Source organism: Lissotriton helveticus, chromosome 7 (assembly GCF_964261635.1).
Source record: "Lissotriton helveticus chromosome 7, aLisHel1.1, whole genome shotgun sequence".
Lineage (NCBI taxonomy): Eukaryota > Metazoa > Chordata > Amphibia > Caudata > Salamandridae > Lissotriton > Lissotriton helveticus.
Window position 1 is genome coordinate 1,949,955,753 of NC_136068.1, and position 24,300 is coordinate 1,949,980,052.

The 24,300-nt window shown below is 45.8% G+C and overlaps 1 protein-coding gene across 2 annotated transcripts in view; it reads right to left on the minus strand.

Annotated features, from left to right (window-relative positions):
• Positions 1 to 622: 622 nt before the first annotated feature.
• Positions 623 to 24,300, minus strand: part of LOC144770967 (uncharacterized) — a 274,522-nt gene continuing 250,844 nt past the window's right edge. For both annotated transcript variants that reach the window (XM_078655830.1, XM_078655831.1), the window contains one exon: positions 623 to 2,067. In XM_078655830.1, coding sequence (XP_078511956.1) covers positions 665 to 2,067 — 1,403 coding nt within the window. In that variant the 3' untranslated portion in view covers positions 623 to 664. The remainder of the gene's footprint in view (positions 2,068 to 24,300) is intronic.

The following is a 24,300-nucleotide window of genomic DNA, read 5'->3' on the forward strand; positions in this document are numbered from 1 at the left end:
ACCTTGGCTCTCTGTGCAGCCAAACAAGTCATACTGTCTTGGGTGGTGCACGGCCAGAATGCCAACACGGCTTGATTGGCTGTATTAGCTACGGGAACTCCTTGGCATGGAAATACGGACTGCAGTCATGGACTGAAAGATGCCACACTTTGATAAGGTTTGGGGACTGAGTGTAAAGCTCCTCTCCCACAAATTCAGGGAATTAACAGGCCTGCATATTTGCGCATATTACGCCTTAGTCACGCAGAATATAATGCCGATTAAGATATCAATGTGAGGACTTCTCACATGCTCTCTGGTACAGCCTTCTCACTGGGGTTGTCAAGCAGACCCTATTCACCCTCTCCTATCTTCCACTTCTCTTCTTCCTCCATGCACTCCCAACCTCCCTTTCGCCTCCTAAGGTCCCTCACCGGCCAGTGGATGTTGGTGAGATCTCTGTTGTACAGTTTCTCTCTTAAAACGAACAAAACAGATTTAAACACTAAAGAGTCTATTGGGAAACAGGAAGATGGAAAACAGATTGGGCTCTTGTAAGTTAGTAGTTTAGTTCATTTTACTAGGACTGTTTTTTTCAAAGAAGGCTCTAATGTCTGGTGTCCAAGATACCATGAACAAGGCCTTTGTGGGGAACTCTGCTCACATGCTTTATTGGGATCTCCTCTCACATAGTGCAATTAAAAGGTTTCACTCCTATGTGGACTCTTTTGTGCTTTATAAGATCTCTCTTGTCAGTAAACTTCTTCTCACACTCTGTGCAGTGAAAGAGTCCCACTCCTGTGTGTATTCTCTGGTGACGTCGAAGGTTCCCCTTTAGAGTAAAGCTCTTATCACACTCAGTGCAGTGAAAGGGACGCACTATGGTGTGCACGTTTTTGTGTCTGAGGAGATTCTCATTCTGAGTAACACTTTGTTTATATTCAGTGCAGGGGAAAGGGCTTCGCACGCTGTGGTCTGTTTCATGTGCAACTAGAAGTGCCTTGCTCAAAAATGTCTTTTCACATTTGGTACATGCAAATAGACTTGGATTGTCATGGATCATTTTGTGCTGTTGGAGACTTTGCGCATCACTGAAGCTCTGGTCATACTCAGAGCATGCTTGAATACTGACTCTTGTGTGTAACTGCTGGTGCCGTCGAAGTGCTCGCTCATCAGTAAAGCTCTTCTCACACTCACTGCAGGGATGAGGTCTTAATCCTGTGTGTATTCTTTGGTGTCCTATAAGGTTTCTCTTATTAGAAAAGCTTTTCTGACATTCAGTGCAGTAAAAGAGACTCTCTCCAGTGTGTTTTCTTTGGTGACGTAGAAGATTTCCTCTTAGAGTAAAACTCTTTTCACACACAGTGCAGTGATGGAGGCTCACTCGTGTGTGTATTTTCTCGTGCTTTCTGAGATTTTGCTTGTTTGTAAAACTCTTCTCACACTCGGTGCATGGATGAAGCCTCACTCCAGTGTGTAAATCCTGGTGCTTTCGGAGTGATCGCTGGTCAGGAAATCTCTTTCCACACTCGCTGCAGTGATAAGGCAACACTCCTGTGTGTACTCCTTGGTGCTTTAGAAAGTTTCGCTTGTCAGTAAAGCCCCTCTCACACTCAGTGCAGTGAAAGAGCTTCTCTCCGGTGTGTGTTCTTAGGTGACGCCGGAGATTTGACTTCTGAGAAAAACTCTTTTCACACTCCGAACACTGATGGGGCCTCACTCCTTTGTGTATTCTCTGGTGACGAAGAAGAAGATGTTTATGAGTAAAGTTTTTGTTACACTCCATGCAGTGGAAAGGCCTCAGTACTGTGTGTGTTCTTTGATGCCGTACAAGGCTTGTACTATAAGAAAAGCTTTTTTCACATTCAGAGCAGGGAAAAGTTCCCATCCCCCTAAAGGTTCTTTGACGCTGCGCCACAAGTAACGAGTTGATACATCTCTTTTCACGGCCAGAGTATGCAAGTGTTCTACAGTTCTTGTGGATTCTTTGGTGTTTTTTAAGGTTGACCTGATGAGAAAAAGTTTTACTGCACTCGGAACACTTGTGGACCTCTTTCTTGTTCATGCTTACTGTCTCCGATTGGTGTGCTGAAAAATGAAAAGAAAAGTTAAAGTTGTATATGAGACATTTAAATAAATATGTACAGATACACTGTCACACGTCAAAGGACGAAATAGAAATGTGTGTTGAGAAAACTGCACTGGCTTCTAGTCAAGGCCAGAATCACAGCAAAGATAAATAAATGAATAAAAGTGTAATCAATTACCCATCAGGCTTCATAAAGAAAATGCGTACAGATTCTCCAGCGACATATCACCACTTACACACCGGTATGTAAACTTTACTCCTTTGACCAGGACCTTCTGTGGTCTCATTATGCGTCGGTATTAATCCTGAATCACTAGTTTAACAAGAGTTAATGATCTGAAAATGATTACAAGTCATTTGGTAAATCTGGGAAATATGCACAGGATAATTGTCCAAGAAGCAAGAAAAATCCAGCAGAAACAGTTGCACCACCACAGACCTCTGTGGTCAGTGGCATTCCACAGGGAAATCTTGAAATTGGCAGATGATAGAGCATCCAGAAATTACCCCAGCCTATGTCATTGGGAATTCGGCTAATGGTATTTCCTCAATGGTGGTTCTGAAACTTCCAAAATGAGGATCACGTGGATTGGAGGAGCTCTGCCATAGTTGTTCCCACCACAATTCCCAAAGTTTGCAATTTGGAACCCCTCAGTTTAGTCCATGTGGAATCAACATCAGACATTGAGAAATCGACTTACGCACTCGCTGGGGCGACTCAGATTTTATCATGGCAAGCTAATTTACGGGCCACTGGCCTATTCTGGCGAAAGAGCTTGAGCCAGCAAACAACACATGTTTTATTCATTCTGAAAGTGGATGAGCAATAAAGATGCCTTTCCATCTTGTCACATTTGCTGTGTGTTCAAAGACAGAGGTCAAATGTAAGCTTATCACATTGCTGCTCATTTTATCCTGGAGAGTGGTATTTACTTTTCTTTCTCCGACTGCAAATTAGAGAATTTTGTAAAGTGAACTGTCTGACAAGCGACCTCTGACCCTGCTCGCAGGCAGGTCGCTCCCCACGCTGCTGCACGGCTCTGCCTGCATTGTTTTTGCCTAAACCTTGTATTTTTCCCCTATGCCTGTACTTGCTTTCTTGCCCAGACTTGTTTTTATTCCTCTGTGCCTGTACTTGCTTTCTTGCCCAGACTTGTTTTTATTCCTTTGTGCCTGTACTTGCTTTCTTGCCCAGACTTGTTTTTATTCCTCTGTGCCTGTACTTGCTTTCTTGCCCAGACTTGTTTTTATTCCATTGTGCCTGTACTTGCTTTCTTGCCCAGACTTGTTTTTATTCCTCTCTGCCTGTACTTGCTTTCTTGCCCAGACTTGTTTTTATTCCTTTGTGCCTGTACTTGCTTTCTTGCCCAGACTTGTTTTTATTCCTCTGTGCCTGTACTTGCTTTCTTGCCCAGACTTGTTTTCATTCCTCTGTACCTGTACTTGTTTTCTTGCCCAGACTTGTTTTCATTCCTCTCTACCTGTACTTGCTTTCTTGCCCAGACTTGTTTTTATTCCCCCGTGCCTGTACTTGCTTTCTTGCCCAGACTTGTTTTCATTCCTCTGTACCTGTACTTGTTTTCTTGCCCAGACTTGTTTTTATTCCTCTGTGCCTGTACTTGCTTTCTTGCCCAGACTTGTTTTTATTCCTCTGTGCCTGTACTTGCTTTCTTGCCCAGACTTGTTTTTATTCCTTTGTGCCTGTACTTGCTTTCTTGCCCAGACTTGTTTTTATTCCTCTGTGCCTGTACTTGTTTTCTTGCCCAGACTTGTTTTTATTCCTCTGTGCCTGTACTTGCTTTCTTGCCCAGACTTGTTTTTTCTTCCTGTGCCCAGTTCTCCTGCGGCCCCTGCCCGTTTTTCCCGCCGCTGCGTCCCTGTGGCCCAGCCCCCCTGCAATCCCATTCGCCACCCCGCTCCCTCTCCCAGCTGCTCCTCCCTCCCACATCCCCTCATATGGAGGCTGCGCAGCAGGCGCGCCTAAGGGAAGCCCGTCTGCACCCGTCCGCACCCGGACCGCGCCCAGCGCCAGGACCCCGCGAACGCCACAACGCCCGACACCGCTACGATGCCAGAACCCTCCACGCATCAACACCAGACGATCACACACCTGCTTCCTGGCCGCCTTGAAGCGCACTCACAGAGCTTTCAGCTGCCGGAACTGCAGCTTCACAAGCATCCGCCCCACCATGTTGCCGACCAGGACAGAACCCAACCACCTCAGTTGCATCCTTCTCAACATCCGATCTGCCCGCAAACACACCGTTGAACTCTGGGACCTACTCGACTCAACCTCCCCAGACGTCCCCTTCCTGACGGAGACCTGGCTGAACCCAGCCTTGGAACCCGACATAGCCATAGCCATCCCGGAAGGCTACAAGATCACCCACAGGGACCGCACCAACGGAGCAGGAGGAGGAATGAAGAATCCCCATCGTCCACAGGAACACTCTCAGAGTCTCGAACAACACCGACGACACCCTCAGCACCGCCGAACACCTGCACTTCCAGATCCACACCGACCCCAACACCACCCTCAGAGGAACCCTCATCTACAGATCCCCCGGACCCCGACCACAGTTCAGTGACTCCATCGCCAACTTCGTCAGCACACACACCCTCGCCCCCACGGACTACATCCTCCTCGGGGACCTGAACATCCACCTCGAGAACAACAACGACACAAACTCCACCACCCTGTTTGACAACCTAGCCATCCTCGGACTCAGACAATTCGTCACAACACCCACCCACTCCACCGGCCACACGCTTGACCCCATCTTCTCCGCAAGCCTGCACGTCTCCTTCAACCACAACCACCGAACTCCACTGGACCGACCATCGCTGCATCCACTTCACCTTCAAGAAACCCATCACGCACCACCGCACCAAATGGATGCCTCGCTGCTGCTAGAGCAAAGTTACTGAAGACCAGCTAACCACCACCCTCGCCCAGAGCCCACCCGCCGACCCCAACAACGCCGCCCGCAACCTCAGACAGTGGATCAATGACTGCGCCAACACCCTCGCCCTGATCAAGAAACCCTCCAACAGTCACACCAACAAGAAAGCCAGCTGGTTCACTGAAGACCTCCGGGCCTCCAAGCAAACCTTCCGAAAGCTGGAGAAGATCTGGCTCAGTGAACGAACACTTGACAGCCCCACAGCCCACAAGAACTTCACCCGCAGACACCATCACCTCATCAGATCTGCCATAAGGGCCTCCTTCAAAGACCGCCTAAACAACAAAGCGCACAACAGCAAAACGTTCTTCAACATCGTGAAGGAACTCTCCAACCCCAGCTCCAACACCAATGACGTCCCACCCTCGCAAGACCTGTGCGACTCGCTGGCCACCTTCTTCCACCGCAAGATCGCAGACATCCATGACAGCTTCAACGCCACGACCGCCCCGACAACCACTGAGACCTCCGCCCCCATGACCACCATCCGCCTGCTCTCCTGAACCAACATCAATGACGACGAAACCATTAAGATCATGAACACCATCCACTCCAGATTTCCGTCAGACCCATACCCACACCACATCTTCAACAAAGCCCGCAGAGCCATCGCACCCCATCTCCGGAAAGTCATCAACACGTCCTTCAAGACAGCAACCTTCCCGGAGAGTTGGAAGCACGCTGAGATCAACGCCTTACTCAAGAAACCCAAGGCGGACCCCAAGGACCTCAAGAACTTCCGGCCCATCTCCCTGCTCCTGTTCCTGGCAAAGGTCATCGAGAAGACCGTCAACGAACAACTGACCCACTACCTCAAGGAGAACAACATCCTGGACCCTTCCCAGTCCGGGTTCCGCAGCAACCACAGCATCGAGACTGCCCTCATCGCCACCACCGATGACATCAAGTCCCTGCTGGACAACGGAGAAACGGCGGCCCTCATCCTCCTGGACCTGTCAGCCGCCTTCGACACGGTCTGCCACCACACACTACAAACACGCCACTACAACGCAGGGGATCCAAGAGAAGGCCCTGGACTGGACCACCTCCTTCATTTCCAGCAGAACACAGAGCGTCAGCCTTCCCCCCCTTCCGCTGTGAAGCCACTGAGATCATCCGTGGCATACCCCATGGCTCATCCCTCAGCCCAACTCTGTTTAACATCTTAATGGCACCTCTCGCCCACGTCGACCGTTGGCACGACCTCAACATCATCTCCTATGCAGATGACACCCAGCTGATCCTCTCCCTCACCAAGGACCCCCACAAGGCCAAAACCAACCTTCACGAAGGAATGAAGGCAGACGCTGAATGGATGAGGAACAGCCGACTGAAGCTGAACTCGGACAAGACAGAGGTCCTCATCCTCGGATCCACCCCTTCGGCCTGGGACAACTCCTGGTGGGCGACCGCACTGGGAACCGCCCTAACACCCACCGGCCACGCACGCAACCTAGTGGTCATCCTTGACTCCACCCTCTCCATGACTAAACAGGCCAATGTCATCTCCTCCTCCTGCTTCAACACCCTCCGCAGGATCTACAAGTGGATCCCCTCTGAAACGAGAAGAACGGTCACCCAGGCCATCCTCAGCAGCAGGTTATACTATGGAAACGCCCTCAACGCAGGAGCCTCACCAAACTCCTGAGACGGCTCCAACGCATCCAGAACGTCTCTGCACACCTGATCCTCGACATCCCTCGCCGCAGCCACATCACACCCCACCTGAGAAACCTGCACTGGCTCCGGGGCAACAAGAGGATAATCTTCAAGCTCCTCACCCGCGCACACAAGGAACTCCACAACACCGGACCAACGTACCTCAACAGACGACTCCGTTTCTACACCCCCACCCGCCAGCTACGCTCCGCCGACCTCACCCTCGCCACAGCCCCCCGCTTCTGAAGCGCGACCTCCGGCAGCAGATCGTTCTCCCACCTCGCCGCCAAGACCTGGAACACCCTCCCAATCCACCTACGGCAGGCCCAAGACCTGCTGACCTTTAGAAAACTCCTCAAGACCTGGCTTTTCGAGCAGGAGCAGCATTCCCCATCCCAGCGCCTTGAGACCCTCACGGGTGAGTAGAACAAGTTACTTACCTTCGGTAGAGCTTTTTCTGGTAGATAAAATATCTGCCTGTGGATTCCTCACCTTGTGAATATCCCCTTGCGCCAGCAACATTCGGAAATTCTTTTCGTAGCTTCGCACCGACGTGGACTTGGACATCATAGAGGCACGGCATCGCTCGCGACTCCGCTGACATCACCGATGCCTATAATAGGCCCACGCCGGCGTGATGACATCAGTTCCGCCCTTTTTTCCGTGTCTTCGAGGCACACGGACGGACCAATGATAGTAGACATATACACAGTATACGCAGTACAAATATCAAGGTAACACACACAGTGTGAAGCAAATGCAATAAAACATTTGAAATAAACAACTCCTTGACAATAAAATAATACATTATAAAAACTCTGGCATAGAAAAGTGGACAACGGGGAGGCGGGTGGGTCAGTGAGGAATCCACAGGCAGATATTGTATCTACCAGCAAAAGCGTTACCGAAGCTAAGTAACTTGTTCTTCTGATAGATACATCTGCCGTGTGGATTCCTCACCTTGTGAATAGAGTCCCACAGCAGTCCCCACTCCCAGAGGAGGGTGTCCACTCTTCTAGACCAGGAAATCCTGAAGGACAGAGCGTGCAAAGTGACCGTCCCTCCTCACTTCGGAATCCAAGCAGTAATGCTTCGCGAACGTGTGGAGGGAAGACCAAGTTGCCTCTCTACAAATATCCTCAACAGGCACACCTCTAGCCAATGCCGAGGTCAAAGACTTAGCTCTAGTAGAATGAGCCCTTATACCCTCTGGTGGTTCCTTACCGGCTAAAGAGTAGCAGATCTTGATACAAAGGACGATCCATCTTGATAAAGTCCTCTAATGGACTGCTCTTCCTCTCTTGCAGCCAGCAAAACCAATGAAGAGCTGGTCATCCAACCGACAGTCTTTAGTTCTGTCCCGGTAAAAAGACACCGCCCTCTTGGGGTCCAGACGGTGTAATCTCTCCTCATCCTTGGAAGGGTGTGGGGGAGGATAAAAGGTAGGAAGGGTAATGGATTAACCAAGGTGGAAAGGAGTCACCACCTTAGGCAGAAAAGCAGCCCTGGTCCTAAGAACCATTCGATCAGCATGAATAGTCAAGAAAGGGGGCTTGGAACTAAGAGCTTGAAGCTCACTTACCCTCCTTGCCGAGGTTATTGCAACGAGGAAGACTGTCTTAAGAGTCAAAAGCCTCATAGGACATTTGTGAAGAGGCTCAAAGGGAGCACCCATCAGAAAGGTCAAAACAAGATTTAAGTCCCACTGAGGCACAATAAAAGGAGTAGGAGGGAACTTATTCGTGAGGCCCTTCAAAAACCTTAAAACCACAGGAGATTTAAAAAGAGATGGCTGGTCAGGCAAGCAGAGAAATGCCGACAGCGCAGAAAGATAACCCTTAACTGTGGCAACAGCAAGCCCTTGCTGCGCCAGAGAGAGGGCAAACTGGAGAACATCAGACAAATGGGCTCTCAAACGGTCAATAGATTTTTCCCCACACCAAGTGACAAATTATGACCATCTATATGAATAGATAGATTTAGTGGAGTCACGCCTGGCAGAAAGAATGACATCCACTACATCAGGCGGGAGAGAAAAAGAACTCAGGTTGCCCCGTTCAATCTCCAGGCATGAAGGTGTAAGGTCTGGAGGTGGGGGTGTAGAACCTGCCCCTCCATCTGAGAGAGGAGATCTGCCCTGCGAGGGAGACGGAGCGGCGAGCACGAGGAGGGGTGGAGAAGATCTGTGTACCACACCCTTCTTGGCCAATCCGGGGCGATCAATATAACTTGGGCCCGGTCTTGGCGAATCTTCCTCAGAACCCGAGGAATCAAGGGTATGGGAGGAAACGCGTAAAGGAGTTGCAAGTCCCAACTCAACTGAAACGCGTCCCCCAAGGCTCCTTGCATCGGATACTGGAGACTGCAGAATAACGGGCAGTGAGCATTCTCTTGAGTGGCAAAAAGGTCCACCTGAGGAGTCCCCCACATCCGAAAGACGTGGCGAACCACCTCCGGATGAAGCCTCCACTCGTGGTCGGAAGAGAACTGCCAATTGAGACTGCCTGCACTAACGTTCTGAACTCCGGCCAGATGATTTGACATCAGACAAATCCGATGGTCCTGAACCCAGGACCAGAGGCGCAGAGCCTCTCTGCAGAGACACTTTGACCTCACTCCTCCCTGTTTGTTGATATACCACATCGCGGTCGTGTTGTCCGTCAAGACCTGGACCGAACGGCCGCGAAGGGAAGGGAGGAAGGCCTTGAGCGCCAGACGTATCGCCCGCAACTCCAGAAGGTTGATATGAAGCAACCTTTCCTCCGGAGACCAAAGACCCTTGATCTCCAGGTCCCCCAGATGAGCACCTCACCCTAGAGTGGATGCAACCGCTATTACTGTGGCAACCGATGGAGGCAGTTGGAAAGGCTTTCCTTGCGACAGATTGCCTTCCACGCTCCACCAAGATTGATCCGCCGCAGCTTCTCTGGAGATCCTCACTGACTCCCTGTGCTGATACCACTGCCTGCGGAGGCACCACTGGAGTGCCGTCATGTGCCAGCGTGCATGGTTGACCAACAGAAGGCAAGAAGCAATCAGACCGAGCAGGCGAAGGACCTTCAGGACTGGAACAACCGCTCCATTGAAAAATAGAGGAATCATTGCCAGTATGTCGCGAATCCTTTGAGGAGGAGGGAATGCACGGCATACAGTTGTATCCAGTACCGCACCTATGAACAGGATGCGCTGGGAGGGTACCAGGTGAGACTTGGGTACATTTATTGAAAAACCCAACCTGTGCAACAACTGAGTTGTCTCCTGCAGATGATGGAGCACCTTCTCGGACGACTCTGCCTTGATCAGCCAGTCGTCCAAATACGGGAATACAGGAATCCCCGACCTTCTGAGATGTGCTGCCACCACTGCCATCACCTTGGTGAAGACTCGAGGCGCAGTAGTAAGACCAAACGGAAGGACCGCAAACTGGTAGTGTTGCGACCCAACCGTGAAACGGAGATACTTTCTGTGCGACTTCAAGATGGGAATATGAAAATACGCATCCTGTAAGTCGAGCGACACCATCCAGTCTTCTTCCAGCAGCGCTTGAAGAACCTTTGCAAGAGTGAGCATCTTGAACTTTTCCTGTTTCAGGTAAAGGTTCAAGATCCTGAGATCCAGGATTGGCCGAAGCCTGCCATCCTTCTTGGGGATCAGAAAATACCGGGAGTAGCACCCCTGACCCCTCTCCTGCTCCGGAACCAGCTCTATCGCACCTTTTTTGAACAGTGCCAGGACTTCTTCCTGCAGGAGAAGCAGGTGGTCCTCCGAACAATAACCCCGGCAAGGAGGGTAATTTGGGGGAAACTCCCGAAAGGGAAGAGCATACCCATTCCCCACGAGATTGAGAACCCAAAGATCCGGATTTTATCAATTCCCAATCTCGTAGGAAATGGGTAAGCCGGCCCCCCACTGGGACCACCTGATCCGGAATGGCGGATCTAGGGCTGCTTTGCTGCGTTGGCAGGGGGCTGGGAAGGGGAAGAAGAGGAGGAGGAGGAAGCCTGACGGCCTCTAGGACGGGCTCTTTGCCTGCCCCTGTATGATTTGTACAGCGTATTTTGCTGTTGCTGTGGCTACTGCTGAGATGGTCTGTAGGCACGAAAGGAAGATCTGCCAAAACCTCTGAAGCGCCTTCCAGTAGTACCCCTGGACTGAAGGCCCAAAGATTTCGCAGTGGCCCTACTGTCTTTAAAACGTTCCAAGGCTGTATCAGCCTTCTTGCCAAACAATCCTGAGCCATCAAAAGGCAAGTCTATCAAAACAGACTGAACATCTGTAGAGAACTCCGATGTTTTAAGCCAGGCTGCTCTCCTAGTGGCCACGGAAGAGCCCATGACCCTCGCTACCGAATCAGCAGTGTCCAGCCCACTCTGAATCACCTGCCTCGCAGCAGCCTGAGTGTCCGATATCACCTCCTGAAAATCCTTTCTATCCTCCTCAGGGATTTTCGGAACCAACTGTTTAACAGAATCCATCAAGGAATGGACATACCGCCCCATCAGACAAGTTGCGTTGGTTGACTTTAACGCCACACTGGCTGAGGAGAAGATCTTCTTGGCAGCCTGATCCTGCTTTCTGGACTCCTTATCCCAAGGAACCTGCGGAAAAGCACCAGCAGACTTCTTCGAGCAGGCAGCCTGCACAACCAAACTCTCAGGCAGGGGGTGCGTTGACAAAAAATCAGGGTCACCAGGCGTAACCCTGTACCTCCTCGCCACTGCCCTAGAAACCGCAGGAGCAGACAAAGGCTTCTTCCAAACCTCATAGATGGGTTCAGCTAACGCATCATTAAATGGCAGAATTGGCTAAATTGAAGAGGAGGGTGAGTGAAGAACTTCAGTTAGAAGATTTGACTTATACTCAGCAGTGGGTGTTCAAATTTGCCGCCTTTTTGATAACAGTGTGATAAGGCACCACATCCTTTGAAGGCACATTCGACACCGAAGTCAAATCCCACTCAGGAGATAGTTCAAGCCCACTGGCCTCTCCCAGGTCCTCAAAAGGATCTTCAGACTCCTGCAACTCTCCTTCCTCTATATCAGCATATCGATATTGTTCCTCCTCCAGAAGTCGCTGGGCTTCTCTCCGTGACCTTTCCTTCACGATAGAAGTCGAAGGATCCGGAACCGACTCCGACGGGACCGGGGCCGGCGTCGAACCCGAAGTCGGATGAGGTCGTTTCACACGAGGTCGAACAGAATCCTGCATCGGAGTCCTGGGCATCGGCGTCGACGGAGTCGGCGTCGTACGCTTCGTTGTCGACGACACAGGCGGTGTCGGAAAATGCCAATGCGGTGGTAGAGCCGGCATAAAAGGCATGAAGGGCGCAGGAGCATAAGCTTGGGGAACACCCAAGTTAAAAGACATAGGACCCGTGGGACCAACAGGTGCACCAGACGGGTACATCGCCCTGGAATAAACACCAAACATGGCGTTCAGGAATTGGGATGGATCCTGACCTGGAGCCGGAAAATCTGGATATGGTCCCCCGGGCCGTTCTCGAGGAGGTGGAGTCTATCCGAAGTCGACCTCTTTTCAGAGTCCCGGAACCGGGGTCAACGAACCCGCAGGCACCGGAACCTCGGCCTCACCAACCTCCTGCACCTCACCTTCATCCTCCTGACCAGAAGGATTGGACGGATCCGAAGAAGGGATAGCCACCTGCTTCTGCGACTCGGACGAATTCGGATGCGAAGCTTCACCAGTCGCACGAATTCGGATGCGAAGCTTCACCAACAGAGTCCTGAGCCTCAGACGCCGAAACCTCCGCTTCTCTATCAAGAAGTTTGACCTGTGATTTCGGCCTCGAACCAGAGTCCTTCCCTGAGTGATGACGTGACTCATGGCTCCTCTTCTTATGCTTTTTCCTTGAGGATCTTGAAACATGAGCTGAAGACGACTCCCAGCGCGACTTCGATCGAGACCTCGACCTCGAACGCCGAGATCGAGACTTCGAAGACTTTTTATCCTTCTTACTCTTCAGCTTCGCCACGAGGAGTTTCGTCTCCCTTTCCCGCAGAGCCTTCGAGGTCATCTTCTTGCAACAAGGGCAATCCTCGACGTCATGGTCGGAACTCAGGCACCAGACGCAGCACTCATGCGGGTCAGTAATAGACATTGTCTTGCCACATTCTCCGCAGGCTTTAAAGCCAGTCTTCTTCAACGACATCTCGAAGAAAATAGAAAAAGCAATAATAGACAACAGTAACAAAGTTACTAGGAAGCTACAGTGCGATCCCAGAAAACCGTTAGCGTCGACGACGCGGAAAAAAGGGAACTGATGTCATCACGCCGGCGTGGGCCTATTATAGGTGTCGGTGACGTCAGCGGAGTCGCGAGCGATGCCGTGCCTCTATGACGTCCAAGTCCACGTCGGCGCGAAGCTACGAAAAGAATTTCCGAATGTTGCTGGCGCAAGGGGATATTCACAAGGTGAGGAATCCACACGGCAGATGTATCTATCAGAAGTGCGCTTTACAAATGATATGACTGAAGTGAGATGGAATCAAAGAGTTTAATAGGATCAAAACAAACCAGAACACTTTACTTGGTCTTGTGCAAGTGATAAATATTTGCTAAAACATGATTTCATCAGATTATCATTTGTAAGCTTTACAGTTATATCAGTATAAAAGTATGTCAGAGGGAAATGTTACGGCCATTTCAATGGAGAATGTCTGTCTGTAAATGATAGCGCGTTATGACAGCATGCTGTTGAAGTATATGAAAAGTGAAAATTTTTAAATATTAAACATTCCTGTCAGGCTGTGAGGACAATGCATTAGTGAACTAAGAGGCAAGTCAGGGGTCATGTGTACCCTATATGTGTACTGTATTTTTATTATAAATGGAGCAAACATTTAATCTAGTAAATCCTACAAAAGACATTTTTGAACAGCAGACATGCTGAACTAACATGTTTGAAGGTGCTCTATTACATGATAGTGAAGAAAAAGGGTACTCGGAGAAATAAACTATTTGCCTAGAATCACACAATTTGTGACAAGTATATGCGTCAACATTCTTACAGTTAGGTCGAGTAGCGTATTCAAGTCACTAGACCTGCATGTCAATTTTTCAAGGGCTGATTGGGCACACTTCATATAACTTTACTTTGGCCTCAGATGGAAAATTACAGAGATTTAAAGTCACCTAATAACGTTAAGGATCTAACGCATGGGTACAAAACATCCCTGAGAAAACAACACCTCAGTTATTCAGAATCTGCAGCAATAAGTAGCATGGCCTTCAATCAACATATAATGCAATCACAGAGAAAGGCACTGAGGGATCAAAATGCACCTAAAATGCTGATCTCTGTAAAACGTCCCTACACTTTTCATTCTCCAACTTTTAGAACTCTGCTTAACAAGAAATGTCTTCACTTTTGATAACCATTACTACCAACAGATCAAAGGCACCTCTATGGGCGCGATTTCTGCCCCAATTCTAGCCATTCTGTTTATGGATCAACTGGAAACAGGCTCCATTTTGACTGCAGCAAATCCTTTCTTTCCGGGCATTTGCCTTTGACGGAGATACATAGATGGCATTTTTATCATCTGGAGACATGACATTAATGGTATGCTCCAGTTTTTACACTGGCTAAAAAATAACTGTTCAGGTCTCACATTCACCATCACCTTTGACAAATTATCCATTGCTTTTCTAGACTTGACCATTTTTCACTCAGAAGGCGAATTACTCACGCGTCTCTACAGAAAACCCACGGAGTGTAATACGCTTCTGAGTTACTCAAGCAATCACCCTAGAGCCCTAAGGGATTCGCTTCCTTATTCTCAATTTCTGAGAATAAGGCGTAACTGCTCCACTAGAGAAGACTACTTTAGAGAGGCATCCACTCTCTCAACCAAACTAAAAGAACGGGGCTACCCAAAAAAGATAGTCAGGAGTGCATCCAAACGAGCCTCAAACTGTCCTCGGGACGTTCTTCTCACTCCAAATCCAAAAATGAACTAGAAAGAATTGCCTGCGTTACCACATTCTCACCAGTTTCGAATAAAATACGTAAAACGATACTCCAACACTGGCCAATAATAAATGCAATATAAACAAAAGGATAGAGTAAAGGGATTTTATCCACCGGAGTGGACGGAAAAATACTCCTGGTCCCCTGGGTTAGGTATCTTAATTAACAAAAAGAAGGAGTACCACCTGAAAAAATGCTCACAGAGCGATTTCGGCGGGATGATTGTTTACAGAAAGAAGAGAGTCCTTCTTTGGCTTTTAATAACCCCTCACTCACCGACCTGGTCGGTGACATGCTTCATCATCGGGGCCACCTCGATGGCCGAGTGCCGTCAAGGTGTGCTACAACACCTGAAATACAGTGGAGCTGGTATGTGAGTGATGAGTGTTAGAAAAAGAAAGTAGGTGTGTTAAAAATTGTCCTGGTATGGCTTATTTTAGAAAATTTGTATTTTTAAGACTACTGGACAATGTTAAAATATGTGTGTAGATACAATAACAGGTATGATTATGACCAAGTGTATCTGAAAGGTATGTGGAGGGTCTACATGTTTCAAACCGTAATTGGAATTACCGGTTTTTCTTCAGGACCAAAGCAAAGAAATGGGTGGTCAGGGTACACTAACACCCTGCCATACCGTCATTCCTTTGTGCCCAGGTAACCTGTACCTATTGAGCCAGGCGCATGGAGGGGCTCAATAGGTACAATGCTTTATCAGACCTGCGAAAACTAATATGTCTTCGAACACAGGCCTCCCTTCCCTCTAAATCCCGTGCTGCCCAATTACCCCTCATTAGGAGTCTTTTTATTCTAGGATAACCACCACCGGGTTATACTTTTGTTCGTTTTTTTGCCGGGTATCGCAAATTTTGTTACCTTGGCACAAAGAAATGTTATTGTATCTACACACATATTTTAACATTGTCCAGTAGTCTTAAGAATAAAATTTTTCTAAAATAAGCCATACCAGGACAATTTTTAACACACCTACTTTCTTTTTCTAACACTCATCACTCACATACCAGCTCCACTGTATTTCAGGTGTTGTAGCACACCTTGATGGTACTCCTTCTTTTTGTCAATAATAAATGCAGGCAGCTTGAACATCGAGAGACCACTGTTCGCTTTTCGCAAAAGCCGCAATTTAAAAGATCATCTTGTGAGAGCAGATTTGCCCAACCCCAGTCCCCACACAACACTTGATTCAGTTTGGGGTTTGGCCCCTATTTTGGGACACTCTAAATGTGGTGGATGTAATGTGTGCGAATTCCCCATTGAGGGAAAATGTTTCACTTTTAATAACATCACGCTAAATTGTCGTGCCTTCTCAAACTGCAACACATGCAATTTAATCTATCCAATACAGTGTCCATGTCTTAAACTGTATATTGGCCAGACAACACAAACAAAAAAAAACAAGGATTGTCCAGCACCGGAGTAGGATCAGGTGCAAAACACCCAACACACCTCTGGGATGAACACTGCACAGGGGGGGAACCATGATGAAGATAACATTCGTTGGAAAATTCCTAAAGAACTGAAACTCCCACAAAGAGGTGGCAACATGGCCCAACTACTGAACAGAGAAGAACTGAAATCAATAATTCTCTTTGATACCATCAGCAAAGGCCAAAATAAGACTGAAGACTGGACAACTTTGTTGTGAACCACAAAGAACTGACTTGACCACAAGTTGCTCCCCAGTTCCACAAATGTCCATTACTGAACACTGGCATTGTGTCATGTATTCATTGCATCATTGGCACATTACTTAGTATCTATATAAGAAATTTTATTGGCCGGTTATGTGATTGTTTTACGTATTATAGCATTATTTGCACATTTCACATTACGTTTGATATCATGTTATAGTACTGTATAAGAAAGGAATTTTGTACTGTATGCAATGTTTGTCTTTTTAAATTGTTAGTGTGTTTTTGTGGACCTCCGTTGGAGTTCCAAAACAAAATAAATTAATTGAATTGAACACTGGCATGACCAATGGAACATGTGAGCTGCTTTTTGAGTCCCAAAAATGAGCTTGTTGCATACTGTAATGACCAAATGAACAATGGTGACATTTTTCAGCAAGTTACCCCTGAGTTCCAAAATGTCTTCTAAACGAATGCGTTAAGAAATATATTACATATGTTGTAACTAAATGTTCTTTATTAAATGTCTATTTTCACTTGGTTTTCGGAGCAACTCGGGGCACCCTGTTCACCATCTCTTTCACTAAATTCACTCCAGGCACGCGTCACCATAATTTCTCCCAAATAGTTTAGATCATTCTCCAATTTTTAGATCCTTTTCCAGTAACCAGTTACATGACACCAATAACACTCATTGCCCTTGCATACATTGACTTTTTTGGTAGTCTTTCCTCCCTCTCCATCAGCATACTCACCTAAGATGGCGACCGCCCGCGGTCTATTTAAACTCCCATTACACTCTAGCCCCCCAGTTCCTGCCATCGTGCTTCGGAACCAACGGCACACCGTTGCCGTCTTCATTGAAGGTATGAGATGCGGCCCCAAATTGAGTTCCCCACAGCCCTTTCAAAACGCTCGTAAGCATTACCTTGTCCGTAACCACCATCTCCCGCTCTCCATTCTCTGTCCCCCCGTAGCTTTGCCAACGCCCTGCCACCAGTGACCAACGTCCAGGCTCACGGAGGAAGCGGTCTAACATTTCCTCGCCAAACTCGAGGCTGACACCTACGAATAAGAGCTTCATTCCTGTTACCTCTACTCTGGAATGGACAGTAATTGAAAGGTACGCGCCGGGCATGATTCAGCTTAAATATTTTCACGCAATGATACTGCAGCCCCAGACACTATTCAACCCTATTCTCATTCCAGCAGTGCACACTGACTGCCACCCAAATGGGATTCAGCCGCTCTAAGAAGCCTCAAACTCTCCTAATACCACGCCATAACCAGTCCAATCGTGCGGTAAGCCCTACCTCGAATGGCCCACATTAAATCCACTGGTTAAGACCACAAGTAGGAGCCACACACTGCATGACAAATTAGTAGCTTTTGAAATACGGCACCCAATTCTGCTCTTCACTTGTCCATCCAGAACGCTAATTGTGAATTCGTCATCAGGCACTGCATGTAAATATAAGTTTCTGTGCTTTTCAGCTCTTTTTTTACTGTCCCTAACCAACTCCACCATTCATATTTAATTTTTAAGCGTTTTATCCCGTTCATAGCTACCTTTGTACACATCTAGTCCCGAGTACAAGCACCTTGTTATACGGGTTCTCACATAGATACTATGCGCGTGACTCAACACGGGAAGTTCAGCACCCCCTTCTTCACCCCCTTCTTCTTCCATCCTTTTCTCTCCCCACTCGCCGTAAGTTATTTATTTTATGTGGTGCAACGTTAATCTTACTCGCCGTAAATCTTCTGATCTGTGTGTTGCCAGTTCATATTAGTTGTTGACATGCTGGAAAACCTTGTTTCTTTACTGAATTTCTGACAGGTCCCTGTTGTTTGTTTTCCTGTTTTCATCCCAACAGGCATTTTGGTATACACCAGGCAATCTTAATTGTTTAGTCCTGATGATGATCCCTCTAATTAATGAGCTTGAGATCGAAACGTCGTCGACAATTCGAAATAGTACCACTATGGTCCAATGTGTATAATTACTGTGGTCACTATTTGGGTTAGCTTGCTTTATTGTATGATTAAGTACAATCTACCATAGCTCCAGTTTTGCCTGTACCTTGTTTTGTTTATTTGTTATTGTTTGTTCTTTTTTTTTTTTAACTCTTTTTTTTTATTATTGCAGGAAGAACATATTCATCAATATTCGATACAAATAAAAGAAAATACAATTTCTCCTGTTAACAACTACAGCAGAGAATAGACATATATAATTCCAGAAAAATGCTTTTTAGAGAAGCGTAATTACAACTGCAGATTTACAATTCAAAAAAAGTTCCCCAGATTTACTCCTTCTTTTTCAAAGCATTAGGACCTCTAAGTCTTGCTAGAGAGAGTTCCATAACATTAATTTCGTTTATGAGACTCCACCATTCCATTACATTGGGAGGGTCTTTTGAGATCCAAGATCTCGCTATGGCTAACCTGGCACATGCATATACTATAGTTAATAGATCTCTATGTTGGCTAGGGTTATCATGAAGATCGAGTAAGATCAACTGTGGCGATATCGGTGGAGTATTAATTTGTTTCCTCGACAAAACGTCAGTTAACCCATTCCAAAATATAGATAACTTTGGGCATAAGACCAACATATGTTCAATACCTGCTGCTTCCATATCGCATTTCGGACACTTGGTGCGATCACTGGTCTGATTGCCACGTGTCCAACTAAATATTTTTTGTGTGGTGTAGTATAGCTGAGTGACTGTTCGATATAGCTGGAGCCTCAAATTGGAAGATTGGACTACCCGTTTTATTTGGCATAGTGAGGCTGAAATCTGTTTAGGGTTGATGTTAACTCCTAATCTGGATGACCATTTAGCCGCTAGTTTCCCACTATCATCCCCTTTGTTTGCAATCAAATGGCCATAGCTTGAGCTAATAAATGATTTAACTTTGTCTGAGTAGAGACATGTTAAAAAGTCCGAATGTGATACTTCTACAATCTTCATCTTGCGGAGTATAAAATCCCTGATTTGGATATATTTAAAATACATATCATCATTTAATTCTGAATTAAGTTTAAGTGTGTCAAAATCTAGAAAGCCATTCGGTCCATACAGGTCTCCCAGAGTGGTAATTCCATGCCTAGCCCATGTCTTCCCCAAAACCATCTGAAAAAATACAAGGCAGCCCAGGATTGCCCCACAGTCTAAGCTCAGCATTATAGTAAGAAAGTTTTCCTAGATTCATGATTTGGTCCCAGATTTTCTTAATGTGCCTAGCGGTCTTGAATTTGACTCTTTTAAAGTAATTGGGATCGTGTACACGAAATAGGAATTGGTTGCAGTCGGATCCCAGCATGTAGTGGTGGTAAAATAAAGAACTCATTTTTCAGCAAGCTTCGTATCCATAAAAAAAAAGTGGCAAAATAATATAATCCAAAATCAGGAAACATCAAGCCTCCCTTTTCGATTGGTAAGTCCAATAATTTAATGGATCTTCGCGCTTTCTTATAGCCCCATACAAAGCTACTACAGATGCCTTCTAGTATCTTAAAGAAAAGTTTATTAATTTGCAAGGGGATTGATCTAAATAAATATAATATTTTGGCCAGGATCTTCATTTTAATTAGATTAATTCGCCCCACTAGGCTGAGCGGTATCATGTGCCATTTTTTTACGAGTAACATAATTTCCTTTAGCATAGAGTCATAGTTCATAGTTATCACCTTGTCTATGTTGGCTGCCAACTTGATTCCAAGATAGGTCGCGCTTTGGTATAAACCCAAGATTGGTTCCAATGGTTTGTAGTTTGCAATAGCTTGTGTCTTGCTTACATTAAGTTTATAGCCGGACACAGCTCCAAAATTTCCGGCCTCTTGTATTATTGCCGGAATGGCTGTAGTTATTGTTTGTTCTTTCTGCTCCTTGTCCTCTGTATCGGGTGCAGGATTGCGTCCCGCTGTATTGTTTTACTTATATCATTTGCCATTTCTAATACATTGTCATATTAAAATTCTTTGTCCGGCTGGACATTGAATATATATATAGTACCCATTCAGGTCTATAACTCATTTGTTCTGTATATTCTCACTCTAAGGACCATTGTTTGCTAAAATAACTCTGTAAAAGGAGAAGCATAATGAACAACAGGATGTTCAAATTCCACAGAGAAAGAGGTCAGTCTCCAGCAGACATTTGGGGAGAGCTTGAGAAGTCGGTGTTGGCTGCCTGCATCTCATGGGATATGTGAGTAGGAGCAACTGTACAACTTAGGATATAAGAAAATGCAACTGGCTCACCCCCTCCTCAGAAACTTCACTGACTATCTACATGATTGCATCACCTTCACAGCCAGTGGCAGCTGGTGACATTTCAAAGTGGTTGGACATAAAAATTGGGAAGAAGTGTTACATCGCAAGCCTGGCTGACATAAGGAAGGGAGGGTATTGGGGGTTCCTCCACAGAGAACAATTTGAAAAAGAGAGTGGCAAATGATGCATTTTAAAGCACATTTTGAGAAATAGCACCATAGGAATAAACCCAAAATCCATCTGCTCTCTCTTCTAATCTCGGTCCTCCCTCTCTGATCTCTTTCTCTCCTCCCTCGACCTCTTTCCATCCATCTGCTCTCTCTGCTGATCTCGGTCCTCCCTCTCTGATCTCTTTCTCTCCTCCCTCTCTGATCTCTTTCTCTCCTCCCTCCGCCTCTTTCCATCCATCTGCTCTCTCTGCTGATCTCGGTCCTCCCTCTCTGATCTCTTTCTCTCCTCCCTCTCTGATCTCTTTCTCTCCTCGACGCTCCTTCAATCGGGGAGCTGAGGAAGTGTGATGCATCGGCCTTGGGCCTGTGTAGTATTCTTGTTTGCAGATATTTCCCTTTTAATACAAGTTCCAATGTTGTACATATTTCCCTTTTAAATAGAATGTCTCTTCATAGCTGCTCATGCACATTGTGTTATGGATTCCATTTAGAATTGTTATGGTCTGAAATGGATTGGGGTGGAGAAAAAGGACTGGTAACTTGGAGAGTGGATGTACTGTGCTGCAGTTCAATAAACCTTGGATTTTACTTGGAATTATCTTGGATTTTCAACTTCTTTATTACAAAATTGGCGACGAGGGTGTCTAGTACCTACTTCTACAGCAGCACAGGTGTGGTACACCTGATTTTGAAAGGATTTTGGATTTTTACCTGATCTTAACCTATTTTGGATTTTATAAACTTTTGAAGATTGGAGCTTGGTTCATTCCTACATAGAAGACGTTGCTATCGACTATCCTACTTAAGGACTGAAGGATTTAAAACTTTATTTTACTTGGAATACTATTTACACCTGCTCTCACTGGTGTACAATATTCTATTGGTAACGCTTTTCATCTTGGAGACTGCACGGTTGAGGACGCTGTGTTTACCGAAAACTACGAAATTTATGGGTGTTTGCGCGAAAGTTTCACAATTTTAAACGAAATAAGCAAATGTTTACCTTTGAATGTGGTTTCAACGGGCAACACGCGAAGGACTGAGTCTTCCCGTGCAACAAATCTCCATGCGCCGTGTTGGAGCGTGCAGTTACCATGGTTTCCAAGTACGAGGCTGATGATGCTACACGCATGGAGCGTCACGTCGCGTCACGTGAAGGCGGCCATATTTGTTTACATCGGCACCGAGTTTCAACAACTAATGCGCCTCGGTGACTCGGGTGTGCTCGTGAAATAAAGGTACTGTTTCACATTTTGGAATATATTGATCAAATAAGCCACGCCGCACGACGAACTTCACAACTATCTGTTTGACAACATTTTCACATCGCGTGCATTATTGCTGGAAATTTCGAGCTAGTGCTAGACTTTTGCACTATAATCTACAACTGCTGTGTAGGACATAACAGCGCTGATGTACACAGCTGGTGTACTCAAGGATTGAATTTGTGTTTATTTACTTTGCATTTTATTTTCTTTCAATGGTAATAATATCATATTGCTTCATTTTGTTCACTATTTAATTTGTACTATTATCATTTTCACCATGCAGTTTGACCCTCCTTCGAAATTTTTACAATGTAAGGGTGATCCTCCCATCCCCTGGAACAGATGGAAGGAGGAGTTTTTAACTTATTTAAAGGCTATTGATGGGGAAAGGATGGGAAATGAAAGAAAAAAGAATATTTTTCTTCATTGTTTAGGATCCGAAGGGCAAGCTATTTTTAGAAATTTACCACCTGTTCCTGGTGACTCTGGTGTATTTGATGAAGCAATGCTTCGTGTAGAAACACGTTTCAAACCCACAACCAGTATTGCTCTGAATCGTTACAAGTTTTATACGAGGGCACAGAAAGAAAATGAATCTTTTGATGATTTTTTAACGGGTTTGAGAGCTTTGGTGGTTTCATGTAATTTTGGTGCAATGACAGACGAAATGATCAGAGATCAGATAATTGTCAATGTTAAATGTAAGAAAACACAGGAACAATTGTGGATATTAGGTAATCCCACTTTATTAGAAAGCATTTCCACTGCCAAGGCTTTTGAACAATCTAACAAATGGATGAAAACTATTGAAGAAACGAGCACTAGGGGTAGCAAGAATGATAAACTAAGTGAAGAAGTATGTGCTATGAACAATGTTACAAAAGGTTTTCAAAACTATAGGAATATATCACGTAACCGCATTGTATGTTTTAGATGTGGGAGTTACAATCATGTAGCTTCCTTCAAGTTTTGTCCTGCCTTGGGAAAAGAGTGCAACAAATGTGGTAGAGTTGGTCATTTTTCCAAGTCCTGTAGGGAAGACAAAAAGAAAATTGGGGACAAAAGTAATTATTTTAAAAAAGGGGAAGTCTCTTGTGTGAGAGATGACACTGATTTGGGATCAAATTTGTCAAGATGTGAGCATGCCGTGTCTGATGAATCCCTTAAAGAAAGAGGAATGGTTGTATCATTAGTGAGTTTAGGGTTGCTTGAAGAGGATGTGTTGGACTCTCCTAAGTGTGTGGTTAAATTTATGGGTGTTGAACTAGAGCTAATGGCTGATTCTGGGTCTCCTTGGACCATCATAACGGAAGAATACTTTCATGAAATGTATGAATCTAAGATTGCTAAGAGTGATTTGTGCCCTCCTGATGTAATGGCAAAAGGTTTCAATGGTTCAAACATTGATTTCATTGGTTATATTGCTTCCACCATATATTTTAAGGATCAATCTGCGTACATCAAATTATATGTTGTAGTAAAGGGTGTGAATGTTCTGGGTTGGCGCGATCAATTCAAACTTAACATTACGTTGAATCCACGCAGCAAAGATCCAGTCATGGTGTTAAAGGATAGAGATGAGTTAAGTGATACTCTAAAAGATATGTTAAAAAATGATGTCATAGTGGAGATAGAATCGTCAGAATGGGTTTCGCCAGTAGTTTTGGCACGCAAACCTGATAAATCTCTGAGACTTTGCATAGATTTGAGAGCACTTAATGCTAATATAGTGGTAGATTGTCATCCTCTGCCGAATATCAATGAAGTAGTGAGCATGATTGGTGAGGCTGTAGTTTTTTCTACCTTAGATTTGAGATCTGCGTATCATCAGGTAGTGTTAGCAGAGGAATCACGTCATCTCACAGCATTCATTACACCTCAGGGATTATATCAATTCAAACGGATGCCATTTGGTTTGGCATCGGCAGCCTCAGTTTTTCAGAGATCGATGTATCATATTTTTAAAGACATGAGTGACTATGTGAAGTGTTTTCAGGATGACATTTTAGTATTTTCTAAGAGTGATGAAGTACATATGGAACACCTGAGTAATGTGTGTAAAATGTTAAGTAAGTTTGGTCTTACCAATAAGAGTAAAAAGTGCAAGTTATTTCAAAAGAAGATAGAATATTCAGGGCATACTATTTCTGGGAATGGTGTTGCTCCTAAGAAATCGTTAGTTGATGCAATCCTGAAAGCTCCTGCACCCGATTGCAAAGATAAATTGTTATCATTTTTAGGACTCTGT